We start from the raw sequence: 20844 nt of genomic DNA on the forward strand, positions 1-20844 counted from the left end.
AGGTTGTGCCCTTGTCTTATTCAGCCGAGAAGTACGGCCTCTCTAACACCCCCGGCTCAGTCAATAAGGCCTACCTGTATCTGGGCTCTGATTGAACACAGCTCCTGCTCTTCAGATATACCCCCTTGTGAGCAATTGGTTGGGGAGGGGATAGAAGAGTAGAGAGTGGGCATAGATGATGGAGATGATCCTCAAAGTAGCTGGTCACTCATGAGGTCAAAGTAAGCTCCACCTTTTCCAGAGCTGCAAAAATGTATTTCCCACTGCAGCAAGAGGAGGGAAGAGGAGGAACTGTGACTTGAAGGGGTGTGTGTGAGGGACATTACTAAGGCTGATTGTGTGATGGCGAAAGCTGTGCCTATATGAGCTCTCTCGTTTAGACTGTAAGATCCTTGGAGCAGGAGCTTGTTTTACTTCCTTGTACAATCTATAGTGCTTAATAATGATTACATCAATCAGTGAATAAATGAAGGTTTTTATTATTAAATTTCCAAGGCCTTGAATAAAAAGTAATACATTTTCATGGATATTAATTTGTCACTTGGCTGTTTTGAAAAGGTAGAGGATTTGACAGAAAACTCCTTCTATGAATTCAAAGTCGCTGCTACAAACCTGGCTGGTATAGGACTTCCCTCAGATCCCAGCGAGCACTTTATGTGTAAAGCCTGGACCATGCCAGAACCTGGTAAGTCTATTAGTTCCTCATAATACTCAATTTAATGCAAATTCCTTGCAACACAGTCAGTTTGAAATCCCAGTGTGAATATAGAAGGAAGCTGTAATTTTCTTACAAGAGTTCCTGTCAAATTGCTTCAGTAGGATGTGTCTGATTTTCAAAAAGCTAAACTAGAAGTGTACTAAATTTGCTGTTACACTGTGAGTGGATGAGATGGCCCAGGTGATATGAAGTGTGTTGGGGGGAGGGATAGCTCAGTGGTTTGAGCATTGACCTGCTAAACCCAGGGTTGTGAGTTCAATCTTTGAGGGGGCCAGTTAGGGATCTGGGCCAAAAATTGGGGGATTGGTCCTGCTTTGAGCAGGGGGTTGGATAGATGACCTCCTGAGGTCCCTTCCAACGCAGATATTCTATGTTAAGGTTTGAATCAGACACTTATTAGTGGTGAACAAAAGTCATTGTCACTGGATGGCTCTGTGTCCTGTGTGAAATGAATTGATGCCTTCAGTCAATTGCAAGTGAACTGATATATCCATAGCACAATATACACCCTTACAGTTGCACCCATTACTGGCAGTCCCAACAATGTAAGTGATCTCTAATAAGGCAGTTTATAAATAGGCTGACACAGGAAACAAGCCACTACTAGGAAGGCTATTGGCAGTGTCTAGCAAAGACTAAGGGAATGATCTATATCCCACTGAAGTCAGTCAGGGTATGTCTATGCTACAAAGAAACCGCAGCACCAAGTCTTGAGCCCTAGTCAACTGACTCAGGCTCACAGGGCAACAGCCCAGGCTCTGAAACCCTGTGTGTGTGTGTCTCAGAGCTCAGGCTCCAGCCTGTGCCTGAACATCAACCAAGCAATTTTAGCCAAGCAGCCGGAGTCAATTAGCCTGGACTCTGAAAATCGGTGCTGTGGATTTTTTTTATTGTAGTGTAGATGTACCCCTAGACTCTTCCCATTGACTTCAGTGGGAGTTGTGTTGGGCCCTAAACAAACAGAGGTAAAAGCCCTATTTGTAGTCCCAACAGGACAGCGTTATGGCCCATTAGCATATTGCAAGGAAAACTGCAGTTCTGCTCTCCATCCTCCTCAAGCTTCAGGCTTCAGGACTGTTAATCACAAGCACTAAATTCACTTTTAAAAAATGTTAAATGAGAAAATGTTACTGGCCCAAGATTCACAGATCACAAATGCTTAACCCGTGTAGGATTGTAAAAAGTAACTCTTCTTTGGTTATTATTGGGGAGCATTCAGAGCGATAATTTTGACTCCAATTTTATTTAATTTCAGGTTCTTTAGTAAAGGGCACATTTTGATGCCCTCATTCACCTTAAGTAGCACCTTTCTTCATGAATGGTCCCATTGACTTCAATGGATCTATTCATGTCTGCTTCCTGAACAAAATGCCTTATTGCATTAATTTTCTCTGGGGAAATTTAAACTGCTTTTCCTACAACTAGATAAAAGTTCTCCCTGACTCCAGTGTGGCTTGATGGGGTTTTAAGTCAGAGGACAATTTTATGATTCTTTTTATTTTATATATGGAAAATAACTTTGGACTGGAATGAGAAACATTTAGCGAAATTCTCCATTGAGTTATACAAGTCCTATCTGTTGGCTTCTATGATATTACAATGGTGTAAGTAAGAGAAATTGACCTGCTGTCCATTATCACATGTGAGATTTTCACATTCTTTTGTAAGTACTGAGGATCAAAATGACATCAAGGGGTAGTTACTCTTCTGAATGGGCCAAGTACTGCACTGATTTACTCCCTCTGAAATCTTCCACAAACCTCAGTGGAATTACCCAGTGTGTGAACAAGCAAGGATTTTGCCCTTTTGAGTTTATGTCTAAAAATAAAATAAAAGGTGTCTTCAGGAGACAAAGAGGAAATAGCTTTCATTTCCATGATGAACTGCTTGATCTTTTGCGCTCCGCAGTCTGATTGCATTGTTCTCATTTATGCAGTTAACTGAACAGGTGGTATTAAATTTCTTCCTGCTAGAAAAAAAGCTGTTAAAATGTTCTCCAAACCTCTTTGAAAGTAGTGTTAGAAAATGGCTTAGCAACAACCAAAAGGAGGAAGTGTGATTTGAATTAGGATGGAGTGAAAGTCTGAGCCTTTTATGCTTATTACATAAAGAAATTCCATAAAAACATACATGTCTACCACACACCTGTAATTGCTGTGGATATTGGAAGAGCTCTTACACATTTTGGTACAGAAGTGAGGTTCTTCTACAGGTAGGCCAAAACCCAATGCAAGGTTTCCAATTTCTAATCCAGTGTGTAGGGGAATAGCTGGTGTCCATTTTTTTTCCTGCAAAGCCCAATCTTAGCCTCTATGAGTTTACAATGTCAGCTAATGAATTATTATTCTACATGAATTAGAACGACAAAAGATTGCACTGTTTACTAGTAGTATAGAGTCCTCTTCATCAAGTCTCGGACTACATTTTTCTTCCACCTTCTAGGACTTTAGCAAATACATCTGCCTATAGGAAATTTAACTATTAGTGGCCATAAAGACATTTAGCTTGGGATTTTCAAAGGACCCTAAGACAGTTAGGAATCGAACTTCAGCTCCTTTAGGCTCCTTTGACAATCTCAGCCTTACATTTACATGAGAAATCTCTTACCTGTACTCATTGGTCTGAAAGAGTGCACAGGTTTATAAAGAAAACTCACTGGTAAATTTATGAATGGAATTGTATGACAAGGTTGCCTGAGACAGCAGGGGACTAGACTTGATGAACAAAGAGGTCCCTTCCAATCCTATGTTCTGTATTTTATATCCAATGGAGAATCACCCCTTTATTGCTCACTAATGATATCTTTATGCATGTCTGCAGAATTATATCCATTATAGCATTTCATGTTGGTTATTTATCATTATTGAAAGTCAGATGGAATGGAGGGAAACACTAATTTATTCAAAAGAACCTGTCTTTGTTCTGTATTTTTGAATGATAGCTGTATACTATTGTAGGTTTGTTCTGTGTGATAGAAAGAAATCTGATATGATTACTGTTTTGTACTCTGTTAATAAAACTGAGTTTGAACATTTTCATATATAAAGAAATATTGTAAATTGTGTGGTACCAGAACAATTTCAGTGAAAGAAAAAGAAGATGTGGTGGTGAGAATATAAGCCTTCAATATACAAAGACACAAGAACACACATATACTACTTACAGTGTCAGGGGAATTTGAGTGCCTACTATTTTAATAGTTCTTTGTCTAAATGTCCTCTTGAATTCCCTTCCTCTAGGGTGATCTACACCCATCCTCAGACTGAAAAGTGATCTTCTGTCAATGCATATAGAGCCTGATCCAAATCCGATGAAATACATGCAAAATCTCCCACTGACTTCAGTGGGCTTTGGATCAGGCCAGTGGCTCCTGTTTCATACTCACCAATAAAACAGAAACAATAAAACTGAAAATGGAAGTACTGATGCTTAGTCACCGATTTGATTCCAAACTCAATGGAGCAGCCTTGAATTTGAAATAGTGAATTAAAATAACAATAAAAAGAAGCACCTATCCCTCCTCAGAATATTTTAGAGTGCCTGGATTTTCCAGATGAATAATTTAACCTCAAAATTAAACAACTGGGATCCAGCTAACAATGTATGCTTTGGAATACTAATGTTATTCTTGCATAAGGGAGGTGGTGCAGTAAACAGTTTTTGTGAGTTGACATAGACATAGGCATTTTAACCTGAGAAAGTATTGCAATATATACAACTTCTTTTTCTAAAGGGGGGGAATTGAAACAAAACAAAAAAAATAAATAAATTGTACATTCCTCCCCCGTCCAAAAGGGCCAGGTTATAAAACGTTATTAAGTTTGACTAATTTTTCAATATTCAAAATATTTTAGGGCCTGCCTATGATCTGACATTCTGTGAAGTTAGGAATACATCACTGGTACTTCTATGGAAAGCACCTGTGTACATTGGTGACAGTCCTGTTACTGGGTATTTTGTGGACTATAAGGAAGTAGATTCAGAAGAGTGGACCACTGCTAATGAAAATCAAATATCACACTGTTACTTAGAGGTAACACTTCATTTACTAGTTATTGTTGTTTCAATGAAAAAGTGACCAAGCAAGAAAACCTGGAGGTGAAAACCTGGCCCCATTGAAATGAATAAAAGTTTTACCATTGATTTCAATGGGGCCAGGATATCACCCTTGGACTTCTGCTAACAAATTCTTATTACTCAGTTATACAAATTTATGTAATTAACACAAACTTCACTCTGTCCTTTTCAAGGTCAATGATTTACATGAGGGCAAAACCTATGTTTTCAAAGTCCGTGCAGTGAATAAAGCCGGTGTAGGCAAATCATCTGATATTTCTGAGCCAGTGCTTGTCGAGGCAAAACCAGGTATGAACTAAATTATGTTATCCCCCAAACATAAAATGTAGATATAATTTAGAAAATGGTGTAAACACTACTGTAGCAGAAATAAGTATTCCAGGAACTCAGGAGAGTTTAATGTTGGTACTGAAAAACTTGTCAGTTTTAACTGAGATAACCATATCTGCTGATATAGTTATCAAAATATTGGCAGTGTGTCCTTGTAATTTCTTTTACTTACTGAGGGAAAATACCTGGATTAATACAAATGCTGAGATTAGCTAACTGTAAATCTTATTTAGTTATTTAAAGCAACTGGAAAGTTTTTAAGCATTGCCTTTTCCGTTAAATCTAATTAGGAACAAGACATTTACAACAACCACTGTTAGTGCTAACTACTGTGGTAGGTGTTGAAAGGACATGTATTATACACAAGGGTATTACAAAAAATTTTTTTGTTACCATGTTGCTAAATAATTAATAAGGCCTCATTTTGCCACCCTTATTCACACTGAGTAGTACTCCACAACTAGTCTCGCTGATTTCAGTGAGTCTGCTGATACAGTAAAGTATGGCCTAATTTGAGTGTGAGAGGCATAACCTGGTATGCTGATTGTTAACACTGCAAGAATTTTTAAATAATTTAGTTTGTGTTATAATTTATGTTACTAGTTTACTTTTCAAGTTTACAGTTAGTTTTTTTTCATAGCTTAGTATCACCAAGCATTTTTTAGACTTCTGTTTCCTTGTACATTATAAGAAACCCCATTCTAGGATGTTAAGCAAATCACTTCAACGCATGCTTAAAGTTAGGAATGTGCGGAAGCCCGTTTTAATGTGCTTAAGACACATTGCTGAAGAAGAATGGATTTAAGTACCTGCTTAAGTGCTTTGCTGAACTGGGGCCTTGAAGAATAAATGCTGTTTATTGACTGCTGTATTTGTGAACTGATTCTTAATTTTCAGGAACTAAGGAAATTACTGCAGATGTGGATGAAGAAGGTAACATTTACCTAGCTTTTGATTGCCCAGAAGTTACAGAGGCATCAGATTTTACTTGGTCTAAATCCTATGAAGAGATTACTGATCTTGACAAATTTAATGTTGAAACAACTGGAGAGCAGTAAGTTCTGCAACTCTGTATAAAGGCACTAGAAGTTTGTTCTTGTAAAACTTTGCCCACTTGTGACAAAGCCACTAACTGTGTATATATATATATTTTTAATGATTTCTTTAGTTCTAAGTTGTACTTCAAAAATCCTGATAAAATGGACTTGGGAACCTATTCTGTAGCTGTTAGTGACACAGATGGCATCTCATCCAGCTTTAAAATGGATGAGAAAGGTAAGAGCACTATTATTTAAGCACTGCCTCTCTTTATTTGTGGGGCTATATTAAGAAAACCAGTTGTACAAGCAAACTAGGTAATTTCATAAGAAGTTACTTATTGTTCCTGACACTAAAGCACCCATTCTATTTTGTGCAGAAGAGCAAAATAAATATGAATGAACAGGCATTCTGGGAGTGGCTGTCTATTTTCCTGGTTAGCATACAAGTGAAATTTCAGCATTGTGTACTTAAGGAAATAGTTAATTAAAAAAAAGATAAAGGTTGTACACAATTAGTATTAATTTTCAAATTTACTGTAATGCAAGGATGCAATAAAATCTGCAAGAAAACAAAACAAAAAAACACTACCAAAAAAAATCTGGTAGTTTCAATTGCACGAGCAATTCAGTTAAGCTTCTGAAAATCCAATTAGCTGTGTGCACTATTTGGTGAACTTATGTCCCTAATTCTACAGTTAACATGCTCTGAAAAGCTGGCCCATATTATGTTTCTTTAATAATCAACCATGTAACAGCTAATTAACCTAAATTCAAAATCCTATACACTATCCAAAGTGACTTAAATAGTTTGAAAAATACAGATACAACCTCTGGAGTTAAATGTATAGAACTAGGTTATAAGTCTAAGATGCAGAGCTGTAATGGGAAGGAAGGAGGAAGAACTATATTAATTGAATAGCAGTGTCTTGAGATATTGGGCCAAATTCTTCTCTCAGTTACCTTGACATAAATCTGGAGTAGCTATGCTCTACTTCACTGGGGTTGCCATTATTTAGTGTGCCCATCACCATCCAAGGGAAGCTGGGAGGGTGAGGGTATTGGAGAGGTTCACTTGCTACATTTTAGCAAGGGTCACACCCATGCTCCCTCCAGTGATCTCCTGGCAGTTGTTGCGGTACTTAGAGGGTGGTGATCTGGTCACACCCTTCCTTGTCACCCTTTTATGCCATCAGCAGCTACAGACAGCTCTGGTTGTTGTCCTCCCAAATAGACGTTGTATTTTATGGCTGCCTCTTGTGTGGCTGCATTTATATACGACCCAGCATAATTTGGCCCATTAATTTTGGATTAGATCTAGACTTCTTCCTACTTTAAGGCAGGCTTTACTATTCAGGGAACCTTCCTATCTTCCTCCCAATTATATTTTTTTATTCATCTACATTCATCTTTTCCTTCAAATATTATCTGCCTACTTTCTAATAACTGATTCGTAATGCATCTTGAGATCTAACCCAAACCTCACATTTTACAGCTTTCAATTATTGTCACATAATGTATATGCTTTCTTTTAAGCATCTAAAGCTGACCCAAAGCCCATAGAATTCAACTGGAAACTTGATTTACACTCAAAATAAATTAAAGGTGGGTGGAATCAAGTATTAGAGGTGGGACATTCAATGGGACTTGTGCTCCAAGGACTTGAGCTAAGTGACTTAGCTCATGTGTACACTGCAATCAGAGGGGCAATTGCAGCTCAGGTAGATGTACTCACACCTGCATTAATCTAGCTAGCATTGAAGCCAGGATGGCACAGGCTAGGAACACAAGTACGTGCCTAGGTGGATGGAGCGTGCTTGCACTGCATTTTGTGAAACAGACTGAAAGATGATCTCATTACAATTTCAGAAGATATGAAAAAATCTAGGGATGGGATTTTCAAAAGTGCCTAAATGACTTAGGCCCATTGAATGTAACTGAATATCAGCAGGACTTGTGCTCCTAAGTCAGTTAGACACTGAAAATCCCACTCCTGGATTTTTTTTTCTTTTCCTATGAAACTGTAATGAGGTCACCTTGTAGACTTATTTATTCCATGAGAAACACACTTGAACCCTTTCAAGAGATCTTTCATACCATACATTAACTTTCCCTTCTCTGTTCGCCCAATCCTTGATTACTGCGGGACAGTAGCATCACTGTAGTGAGGCTGAGACCAATTTACTCTAAGAGCTGATTTTTCTAAGTATTCTGCAATCCACATCATTATTCAGATGTTTCAAAAATTGTTGTGCCTGTATTCAACCACTTCATGTACTTTGCACAAACTACCCCAGAGATGCCAGATTCTACTGTCCCTTGACCCTTGTCCTAACTATTCACTCTGGAATGTCACTTGCACTTACTTCTGTCCTGTAGTACACTGTAATGTATGCCAGTGGACTGCTACAGATTGCCATGGCAAGAATAGACTGTTATGCCCCTGTACTTGTATTACCAATCTAACTCAGCACAGAAACGAGGGGTCCATGATCCTTTTGGGTGTAGATGCACCTCTTCTCCTATCATAGTGTGAACTGTGGCAACCTGCTGTAAGTAAGCTTAGATCAATCAATATAGCTGTCCCTAAAACTGTGAAGGGCAGCTGGAATCCACACAGACGAGTGAGAGAGCACAATTCGGTAGATCACAGCCCACTGTGTAATAAGTCACATTTACTGTGTCTTACTCATTATAGGACAGTTTTTCTGAAACCTAGTTATAGTGTATCCCTAGTAGTGCTTGGCAGGATTAAGGTTTAGGGGCAGGACTGGTGTGTACCTTAACTCTGTATTTCCTGGTATTCACAGGCTTAGATCTAGGTGCACTTGATGCTCTAAAGGCATTGATGGTCAACCTTCACTCTGAGTTAATGAAGTTTTGGGGCACTGAATAGCCATTATTAATCTGTCTAGTTTTAGACAACCCCATCTGTACATACTAAAGATGTGGCTTTTAAAGGCCTTTAAAGCCTTTAAAGGCTTTGTCTAGAATATTTAATTTATCATTGTTATTATTAGTTTTAAGTTAACACATATCACTTATCCATCTGTGCATCCAATTGTATTTTTAGTGGGCCCATCACCATAGCATCTGTGTGCCACCCTAACACATTCCTAGTTTTTTTTGCTGAAAGCCATGCACTGTGACCCAACCCTGGTAGTATTTCCCCCACTAAACTTAAATCCTTTCTTCCTCTGCCATGACTAACACATGGAATGATCATTTTACTTTTTGTCTGCTCTTCCCCTTACTTATTCCACCATTGAAAATAATCTCTTAGCTATCCAGACATTTCCCAAAACTAGATCAAATCCTCTGCAACTTTTTTAAATCCTCCACTGTGTCCTAAAATCCTTGATCGTTTCCTCTTGTCTTTGTATTATCTGTAAATTTTGAAATGATGCACTTAGTTTCTTCCTCCAAGTCCCTACCAGTAATAAATATGTTAAGTAGGATTAGTCCTATTTCCCAGCTATGTGGAACCTAGCCTGGTACACAATCTTCATAAGGATTTACTGCTATTTGAACTTTTCCTACCAACCAGCTCTCAATCTAGCTGTTTTAGCAAAGAAACCTTTTGGAAATGATACGTCAGTGAGCCAGGTCAGCAGATAAAGAGGGTGTTAGATGCAGGTTAGGTGCATAATGTCTATATATCTTTAGTGTAAATCCCATAGAATGAGTTTTAGCTCCATGCTTACATTCTCATACATTTTAAATATGAAAACTTACTAACTCCATGGGCAAGAATTTTAAGTTTTTCCTGTCTTCTGAAATTTAGCTTTTGAGACCTGAATTTTCAGAGACTTTTGGAGTATTTTTCCCACAAGCCATAAGCAGATTATTTATGCATTGATGCTGATTTGTACACTGTTTTAACAGTTGCATTTTAACTCTGTCAGAATAAATTAATACCTCAAACTTTTTAATAATTTCAGAGCTTGAACGTCTGATGACACTAAGCCATGATATAAAGAACCCAAGTAAGTAGAACTTCTGAATTTAATAGACAGTTCATGAAACAATTACACATTGATGGCTGTGCTTCCCAAGGACAATGACAGTCTCATTTTTCACAGCAAAATTTGCTTGCTTATCTTTTGATTAATTTAAAACAAATTTTAGCTCTTATCTGATAGCAATCTTCATCACTCAAGAGTCCTTCGATGTTGTCCATACTGACAGGGTGTCTATTATGCAAAATCCTCAAACACTGCGTTAAGGATGTAGTGGAGATCGTGCTCTGACTCCTAGAAAGAAGCTTTAAAATGCATAACAAGGGTACAGGAGAGTTTTGTTTTTTATTCCTCTCTTCTTGCTCACAAGGGTTCATGCATTATTGACTTTTGCTTGCTTTTATTCTTGTAGCAATTCCTCTGAAATCAGAATTAGCTTATGAGATGTTTGATAAAGGAGAGGTTCGTTTCTGGGTTCAAGCTGAGAACTTGTCACCGAATGCCAGCTTCAGATTTGTTATTAATGATAAAGAAGTTGTAAACAGCGATGTAAGTACATGTGGAAGGCTATAGTTGCCTTTACGTCACTTTTGCATGTGAATTACTTAAATCTGCATTGTCTACCCTATTATTAATGTTGATGTATTGGTAGTGCCTGGAAGGAATGCCACTGTGCTAAGTACTATATACACAACTCATAAAGTGACAGGCCCTGCCCCCAAAGGTCTTATAATTTAAGCATATTCTGAGATACAGAAGCTAGGGATAATTGGACAAACAAGTGATGGGGAGAACAAAGTAACACTGAGATAACCATACTTGGTGTAATAAGCATCAGTCATGGTATGCCTACTGCTCAGCTGTTGCCAAATATTTTGTAGGCATCACAGTACAAGTATGATTTAAGAAGGGATTTGAAGGAGGATAATGTGGTGGCTATGCAGGTTTTTATGGAGAGCTTTTCCCATGTGTTGGAATTTTTATTATTTATGCAGAGTATTATCAGAACAATAATCTGCAGGGCTGCCTTGCCACTAGAAGGGTAAGGCAGGAGCTTCCCCTACCTTTGCACTGCTGCACTAAGACCATTCACTGCAATGGACCCTGTAAAGGGATCAGGGAAGGATAAGGGTAAGGATAAGCACCATGCTCTTTCCCCTGCCCACCCCCCCAACCATCAGGTCGCAGTGCAGGGCCAGCACACCGGGGGGAGCACATTGCTCACCCTCTGTACATAAAGAGCAGCATTCAGAGAGTCTGTGCCTGTCTGCCACACAATCCCCCCAGTAATCTTTCTGGGGTGGGGTGCTTTCACACTGCTCCCTCAGCATGGCTATGGCTTCAAAGTGATTAATCTGTCCCTTAGGTTGCAGAAAACATTTTTGATAAGAGAAGTTTGTCTGCATTTTTTGCAAACCCTAGAGAGCAAAGAGCATCCCCCTGGATTACATATTGACAGGATTAAGAGAGAATATTTCTCTGTTAGAATAATAAATTTCTTTCCCCCTTATAGCTTTTCTTGAGAAGTAATAAACTGTAACACTGAAAACATGAATAAAAGATGACTCGCATCTATTGAAGTTTCAATATTCTGGATTTGGAACTGTTTACAGAACTGATTCATCTATTTTTAGTGTGCATCTGTTTTGAAAGAGTTGACATCATAGATAGCCTCTTGCAGTCGAGCTGTATTATTTCACCATTTTAATTAGTAATCCACAGGTGACATTTACTTGTGGAGATTGATGATATTTTTGTGGAAAGTCACATAAAAGTCTTGTATTTATGGTACCCATAAAATCATTGAACTTCATCTTGCTGCATAATGGCAACAGCTCGAAGCCTAATTATTTTCCAAAACCTGCCTAGAGACTGGACTGCAGTCAGTGAACATGTTCAATAGACCATTGTGCTGGTGAGAATGTAGTTTGATTCTGGTCATTGATGAGAATGAAATAACTTTCTTCTGGGCCCTAATTGGGAAAACTTCCTTTGGTCCCACTTCTGAAAGATGTTTGAAATATAGTAATGTGAAAATGGAATTAACTGGCACTGTTTAGTCATTTTAATCTTGCTCCCTGTGCCCAAAAGTAAGAAATATAACAAATTCAAGAAGCAAGAAAAAGGACAAGATTGAGCCTTTGTATTTTCCCTTTTCTAATTTCCTTTCTACTGCTGGAAACACCAATTTAGTTTTCTCTCTTGGGTCTGTTTCTGTACCATTGAAATCAGTGGGCATTTTGCCATTGACTTCAATGAGTACAGGGTCTGGAATCAGAGACCAAGAGAAATGTTTTCTTGATTTAGTTGTACTGCTTGATACTTAATTTAATGCATAACATGTAGCTTCTCTTCATTTCACACACAAATCCCTCTTTTTAATCATGACCACCAACTCTTTTGTACCTTCTTTTCCTACAGACTTTGATTATATATGCCAATGTCCTGTTTAATGTGGTGACTGAGCCAATTCTCCTTTATCCTGTGATATTACTTTACTATGTATGTTCAAAGAAAGAAGTCAACATCCAGATTTTATGACCACATCTCCATTGTAATTATGTGCAAATAATGTACATATTCTCCTCTCTGTATGTCATTCCATTAATAAATACTCTAGTTATCATACTGGTTCTTTCTTTACTTCTCCCTTCATTATTTTTTCCCATGACATTCATTTCATAGTTGCTTCCTTGATATTTTAAATTAAACCTTCAGATTTCAGTACCAGTAATCTATTTTTCAAAATGGCCTCTTGTCCTTAACAAGTAAAGGCCTGATCCTGCTAACTCTTCTTGACACAAGTTGTTATTGATACTAGTAGGCACATTGATTTTAGTGGAACTCTTCACATAAGTAAGGACTTTATATGGGAAATTAATCTGAACCTATCTTTCTTTTCTATTTCTGTTAGCAGCTCTTCCATCCTTTCTGTTCCTCAGGATTCTGTAATTTGTAGACCCATGCTCTCTTTCTCACTCCACATCAAACCCACCAGTTTTTTCTCAACGGTACCTCCAAGATCGTCACCTTGACTACTGTAACCTCTTCCCATCGTGCCCGTGATCCTTGCACCTTACCTCTCTTCAATCCATCCAAAACGCTGACACAAAATCATCTCCCTCACTTGTTGCTCCAAACTTGTCCAGCTCTCTTTGGATTCCTTCATATTGTTTGGCAGTAGTTGATTCCCCCTTTGTTAATGTGCTTTCCATGCCTGTTTGTTTATTTTTTTTTTGCATTTCATTTATTCTGCTATAACTTTTTTATGTTTCATATCAAATAATGTAGCTTCTTATTTTGCTTTATTTATTGCATTTATAATTTTGTTCATATTTTTCAGTTTCCCTCTATTTATTTTTAGATCTTTATTTTCTTTATTGAATGGCATATGTTCTCACTATTGTTTATATGTTTAAGACCTGTTTCTGTGAGCCACTTGATTCCACTGGAAGTTGAGAGAGCTCAGCTCTTTACCACAACATGCCATAAGTATTTCCCTTGTATAATTTGTACTTTTGAAAATGTCAGTAATGATTATTAAAAATACAGGGTCTAATACTGCTCCCATTCAGTATTGAAAGGCCACTCCATTTAACTGGACCAGGATCCGTCTCATAATGAGTGTAATGTAATAATCTAATCTGTAGTAGGGTACATCTGTACTGCAATCATGAGGTATAATAGTATCTTGAGTAGACATGTCTGAGCTCGCTTTAATCTAGCGAGCTCAGGTACTGGAACAGTGAAGCCATGGCCACATGACTGCAGTATAGACATACCCTTAATCTCATGTACACAGTTTTCTTTCCAAAATGATGCCATCTTGTTTCCTTTCCCACATCTTCTTTGCAGCCTATGGAGGAATTCACTCACTGTCTCCTCGTGGCCAGTCGTAACATAGCAGATCTCTCCCCATCTGGTAGCCCCCTGCAGACCATTGCTTCTTCACTGCAGTGGTGTCTTTTCCTGTAACTCAACCCTCTGGCCAGGTCATGATTTAGTCTATCCCTTCCGGGGTATCAGAAAAATACTACAAAAAAAGTCCAACACTTTGTATCAGACCTTTGGCTCTGACTCTGGGCCTTGTGGTCCTCAGTGTCTTTTCTCAGGGCTCTCTGTTATCCTTGCCCCCTTCTTCATGCTAGCTTCCTTGGTGGCTGGTAGGGGAACCCAGGGCTTCTCACTGCATGGGGTTCCAGCCCAGGGACCCTACAACCAACTGCCAAGTTCTGCTCTTTGGATTGGTTATAGTAGTTCTATCTACAGTGTGAAGATATTTCTCTTAACCTCGACCTTCCAGCTGGCCTCAGTGGAACTCTACTCAGGAATAAAGCTCCATGCTGGCTGATATCTTTGCAGTATTGAAGCCAGTAGTAGACTTAATAGTATCCACTCTGTGGGCCAACTACTCATTCACACGAAGCCAGCATGGTCCATTACACTTAGATTTATAAGTGGTGAAAAAAGAATTGTTGTTACGATTATTGAACATTCATATCATAGTAGCAGAGAGGCCCCATTGTTCTGGGTACTGTACAAAAACAAATAAAGAGACAGGGCCTGCCCCAGAAAGCTTCATAGTAAGAGGTGAAGAATAGGCAATTGGGACATAAAATCAGCAAATGAATATGGTAATGACTGGTATGTTAGGGAATTATAAATAAATTGCACTACACATCGCATTGTGTAGCTATACTTACCTACTGTAATGCTATGTAATTCCAGCACCATAGAATTAAGTGTGACTATTCAAATGGCATTATTGAGATGCTGATGGACCAATTTACAATTGAAAATGAAGGAACTTACACTGTACAAATTGAAGATGGAAATGCCAAGAACCAGTCTTCATTAGTTCTCATTGGAGATGGTAAGTTCCCTGAAACATTTGGCTCAGCCTATGAAAAATAAAGCACTTCAATTATTCTTTTGAGTTCTTCAGCAACTAACATTTTTTAATACTTTTCTACCATTAATTTAGCATTCAAGGCTGTATTGGCTGAGGCTGAGCTCCAGAGAAAGGAGTATCTCCGGAAACAAGGTAAGAGAGGAAGGGCTGGTGACTTAGGGCTGAATTTTTGCAGCTAACGGAGCACCTCTTGTGAATGATGAGTGTCCTCAACTCCCCTTGACATCAATAGGAGTTGAGAACACCATGCAGGACATACTGAACACTTTGCATGATGGGGAATCTTATTTCCCAAGAAGTCTATATTACACACACTATTTCCCAAGAAGTCTGCTTTAAACACATTTGCACACACTATCAGAAACCATAATTATGCTTTCTTAGGGTCATTTACTGCTCTCAGTTTGTGGTAGAGCTTCCACTATGTGATGTTCACACAAGTGCAGGGCAGGTAAAGTTGGGGACCTTACAAGAAGTTCTCTTAACGGGTGTGGGATCCTACTGTAGGCTCTGTCTGATCCAGCAAAGCATTTCAGTATGTGCTTAATTTTAAGCATGCAAGTAGTTCCATTGATATCATTGATCAGTATCTGTGTGTGGGGTGGGGGGGAGAGAGGGGTGTATTCATATGTGCAAAGTGTAGTGTCAAATTCATCCTGTAGTCCTTGGATAGGCAAAACTCCAACAAAGAATAGAGGACGGGGCCCCAAATGTGCACCTATTATTTTCTTTGTATAAAGTTCAGTCTACATTTTATTAGAATTCAAATCAAGAATAATTTTTGCAGTTCAAGGAAATTAGCATACTAGTTAGATGTCTAATTCAGAATACATAGCTGTTAAATCCTTCTTTTAAAATATTTTCATTCTAGTTGTAATTTATAATTATAATTTATTAAGTGTATGTTATTTAGAATGTTTGAAAAAATATTGCTTATTTTATTTGCTCCAAAGTTTGCATAAGTACCTTTGCATAAGTACTAATCTCAGGACACCAGCTAGCAGAATCACAAAAATTAGAGATGGCAAAAACCTATTAGTTCATCCTGTCATCTCCCTGCTAATCCACCTATTTTTATTGATATCCTTAGTATATCTGCATAAATAATGTAATTTTGTATTTTCTGTGTTGGTTTATCTAAAGTCTTATGAACGAAGATACAAAATATTCCCTTCAATGCACAAGCTCAGAGGATTTTTTCCTGTGAGGAGCTGAGCACTGCCAACCCTCATTGATTTCAGTGGGAGTTGTAGGGACTCAACACCTCATAGGATCAGACATTAAATTTATGTTGTTAGGTTCTGATCTTGCAAACACTTAAACATATGCATAACTTTATTCACATGAGTCATCCCACTGACTTCAAAGGGACTGTGCCTGTCAGGAAAACTACTCATTGGCATGCCTATTTGCAGGATTGGAGTAGATTATGGGGGAACACAAGTAGTTCAGATTTCTCTTTAGCAATATTAGAACATTATTTAAATATGTTTCATTTAATGTAATTTGGAAAAATAATGTTTGGTCAAGGATTTTTGCTTTGAACATATAATTGGGTGAGCATTTTGAGACACTTGTTTATTCTCCAATTCCCTCTCCAGTAAATATTTCATTTGGACATTTATTGGTAACCCTATTCTATCTCTTTCGTACGCTTAGTTGGCAACTGGGTAATATCAAATTTAAGGACTTTATTTGTCTCACTCAGTAAGCTGTAGTGCATTTGGGAATGGTACATCTCCTCAGCTGCAAACTAAGATGGGTCCCACTTTTTTTTTTTTCCTTCTGTATCCCACATCAATAAGACAAACACCCATTGAAAGGTTTCTCCTTTAGGAAATATGTAGTTCATGAACGACTGGGACCAAGGCTCCTGGATCTACTTTCTATTGGATCAACATCTACTTTCCCCTGCTCACACTGAAGTGAGAAGTGTTCCCTTGTAGGTTCCATAGCATATGTTTTAAATTCATTTTGTTTCCCAGGTCCTCATTTTCTGGAGTATTTATACTGGGAAGTTACAGAAGATTGTGAGGTTTTACTTGTCTGTAAGGTGAGAAAACATATTTGGAAACATTTTCCAGGCAGTTTTATAAATCTCACAATAATATGTGAGATAACAGTAACTTGCTGGAGGATTCTCTGCTCCTTGAAGTCTTTAAACCATGCTTTGAGGACTTCTGTAGCTCAGATATAGGTTAGAGGTTTGTTACAGGAGTCGGTGGGTGAGATTCTGTGGCCTGCGTCGTGCAGGAGGTCGGACTAGATGATCATAATGGTCCCTTCTGACCTTAATATCTATGAATCTATGTAGATGATGCATTTTTAAATATTATTTGTTTTTGATAGTGAGCTAAGCAAACAAATATTTCTTGTATGAATTTAGATGACAAAACAGGACTTCTCATATTTTCAGTCAATGGTTTTGAAAAAGTAACATCTTAATTTCAAAGTAATGTATACGGAGTTCTGAGAAAGCTCTTACTGTCATTAATTGTCCTTACATGCTGTTCTAGGAGGCTTGACTATTCTAGTTGCTTTACTTTTTATAAGAACTCATAATGAGAGTAATGAATAATTAAAAGGATTTAATTTGGGAAGCATCAAACTCAGGATGTTCACTGCTTTTTGAGCAGCGCAGACACTTTTGTATTAGTTTTAACTACTCATTTTTAATAGGTTTTGGGTTTCTAATTAGAGTTGATTGAATAATTCATTATGAGTAATTTATCTTACACATTTAGTAGCTTTTTTTCTGTTCACAAATTATCTGTGAACACACATAGGACTTTAGCTTCAGCTCCTGCCCAGCATAACTGTGTGGGGAGGCAAAAGTGGCTCTAAACCGCCATTCTGCTTCTCCCAGTCCTGGAGCTGAACTGCCCTCTGGTACAAATTAGAGCAGCCACATGCCTGTCTCTAACATATATTGGCTAGCACAGCACCCTAAGGACCATTCCTCTAGCCAGAGATAGCTGAAGTGTGCCATGATCCACTCACACCTTCTCCCACCCAAGTCATGCTCTGAGCTATGTCCTCTATATATACTGAGCGAAGCAGGTGCCATCGAGTACACTACACTCACTTTAAACCCTTACAATAGGGTAATACCAGAAGGACGGAGTTAATTTCTAGGCTCTCATAGAAGAAGGCAAGATGGTTGCCAGGGCTACTTTTCCATCAGTGGTAGATAGAGCTGATACATCTCCAAGGGTGATGGCTTCTGCCTTTATAATGTAGTGCAGGGAATCAAGGTTTCATGCTTCAGTGGTTCCAGAGAGGTTCAGAACACCAACTGAAGACCTGCCCCTTGATGAGACTCATCTGTTTAGCCAGAAGAGAGATGTGTCTTTGCACACCCTGAAGAATTCCAGAGACACCTTTCACTACCTGGATATATATACTCCTGCCCCCAACAGAAAAATTCATAAGCAATCATACAAGCCTAGACCAATGACTCAATTCTACCACCAGAGACCTTATGAGCCACCCCAAAAGAGACACAGGGTTCAAAAGCCCCACATCTTCCACAGCAGATTCTTCATCCCAATCCCAACCCCAACCCTCAGCTAAGTGTTATTTTTTGATGGGAGATCAAGAGCTGCAAACCACTAAGTTCAACACCCGCTGATCCCCATGCACTTGTTTGGGTTTGTCTAGCACTATTTTTCAACACCTATAGTGAAATAACAATGGATAAATAGGTTCTGAATGTCATGCATTCTGGCTATACAATAGAGTTTACATCTGTACTACCTCCAATATCTCCTTTCCCACCCCCTTTTGGGGGCTACTCTCCTGAGAAGATTCTTAAACAAGAAGTAGAATCCCTCTTACAGCAAGGAGCAATAAAGTGGGTTCCTTTCAAGTACCAAATGTGGGGTTTTCACTCAATGTACTTCCTAGTACCCAAAAGAAGAGCAGTTGGAGACCCGTTCTTGATCCTTGCCATCTCAACAGTTGTATTCTCAGACTAAAGTTTCAGATGGTCATATTGGCATCTATAATTCCATCTCTGGAGAAAGACGTGGTTTTCAGCTCTTGATATGAATGGCGCCTACATTCACATGGACATCCACCCCGCTCTTGGGAGGTTTCTCAGATTCATGGTGTGCACCAACCACTTTCATTACATAGTACTCCCTTTTGCCTCCCCCAGGGTCTTTACCAAGGTGTTCTCTGAGGTAGCAGTCTATATCAGATGCCATGGTTTCATGTTTTTCTCCTGTCTCAACGTCTGGCTTCTTGTTGCCAGGACATGCAAAGAGCCTGTGAGTTGACGTTGCCAATGCTGCAACTTCTCTTCTCTTTAGGGGTCAATGCAAACTCCAAAAAGTCCATCCTCACCCTAACACAGACTTTAGACTTTATTGGGATGTCCTTAAATACAATCACAGCAAGGGCTTACCTGCCTATGGACAGGTTTCAAGCAATGAACAATCTCATAGACCAGGTCATAAGAAACTCTTTAGTACTTGTCAAGAGTTGTCTCTCTTTCTCTCCTGGATCATATGGCTTCATGCACTTAGGTCATGCTTTTTGCCAAGTTCCACGTTGGTTGCCTGCAAGCCTGGCCTCAAACAGTGTACTTACCAAATCTGCAGTCCAGGAGCACCATAGTTACTGTTCCCACCAAACTAATATCCCTGCTATGGTAGAAAAATCCCCACTGGGTATGTGTGGGCGTTTCATTCCTTGCCTCCTCACCACATAGGATGACCATTACAGATGCCTCCCTGTTGGGTTGGGGAGCCCACACGAACACTGTACAGCACAGAGCACCTGGACATCCCAAAAGTCCAAGATGTACATCAATATTCTGGAATTGCAAGCAGTTCAAAGGGCTTGAGAAGCCTTTCACCCATTCATTTAAGGTCACCAGGCCCTCATAATGTCAGACATCACACAATCGGATCACCCTATTGGCAGTCTGCCTCTCAGGGAACCTAGTGTACTCTCTCAGCAAACATTTTGCTGTTGATCACAAGTTGGAGCTACACGACTCTGTGATGAATAATATTTTTACTTAGTGGGGGACCCCCACGAGAAACCTGTTTGCCTCCCAAAATGAACAGGAAGTGTGGCATATACTGCTCCAGAGGTGATGCTCTACTTCTTTCATGGTCAGATCACTTGAACGATACCTTCCTTCCACTACCACTCCTATGTTGGGTCTTACAAATAATTCAGCAGGACAGAACATGAGTCATTCTCCTTGCCCCCAACTGGCCCAGACAATTTTGGTTTCTGAGCCTCCCATGCATGTTATCTTGGGCACCGATCATATTTCTGATATTTTCCTGTCTCCTGATGCAGTGAAACAGCAAATTCAAGCATCCCAACCACCGTCTGCTTCATTTCAGGGCTTGGTTTTTGGATGGGCATTATCCTCAGAATGATCATGCTGTGAAACTGTACTGAACATCTTTTCTAATAGTAGAAAGGATTCCACTAGAAAATGTTACCTAGCCAACTGGAGACATTTTTCTATCTGGGTGCATCAAATATACACCCAGAAGCTGCCTATATGCCTCTTATTTTTGTCTATATACTTTCCTTAAGGTTTGTCTATCAACTCCTTATGAGTCCACTTGGTAGCAATCAATGCATACCATCCACCTTCACAGGGTATCTTGATTTTTGCACAGCCACTGAATTGCAGATTCCGGAAAGGCCTAATCAAAGCCTTCTGCCAATAAAAAAAGCCAGGTCCTTGCTAAGCCTCCCTTTGAACCATTAGGTTCTGGCTCCATGTCTCTCCTTTCCATTCAAGTTGTATTCCTGGTAGCGATCACCTCAGCCAGGAGGATT

General features: G+C 39.0%; 1 protein-coding gene across 5 annotated transcripts in view; it reads left to right on the plus strand.

Annotated features, from left to right (window-relative positions):
• Positions 1-20844, plus strand: part of MYOM2 (myomesin 2) — a 140751-nt gene that overhangs the window by 63944 nt on the left and 55963 nt on the right. For all 5 annotated transcript variants that reach the window (XM_075126455.1, XM_075126454.1, XM_075126453.1 and 2 more), the window contains 10 exons: positions 559-685; positions 4573-4751; positions 4969-5083; positions 6023-6179; positions 6294-6400; positions 10104-10148; positions 10534-10670; positions 14850-14994; positions 15106-15165; positions 17019-17086. In XM_075126455.1, coding sequence (XP_074982556.1) covers positions 559-685; positions 4573-4751; positions 4969-5083; positions 6023-6179; positions 6294-6400; positions 10104-10148; positions 10534-10670; positions 14850-14994; positions 15106-15165; positions 17019-17086 — 1140 coding nt within the window. The remainder of the gene's footprint in view (positions 1-558; positions 686-4572; positions 4752-4968; positions 5084-6022; positions 6180-6293; positions 6401-10103; positions 10149-10533; positions 10671-14849; positions 14995-15105; positions 15166-17018; positions 17087-20844) is intronic.

This window comes from Caretta caretta, chromosome 3 (genome assembly GCF_965140235.1).
Source record: "Caretta caretta isolate rCarCar2 chromosome 3, rCarCar1.hap1, whole genome shotgun sequence".
NCBI classification, from domain to species: Eukaryota; Metazoa; Chordata; order Testudines; family Cheloniidae; genus Caretta; species Caretta caretta.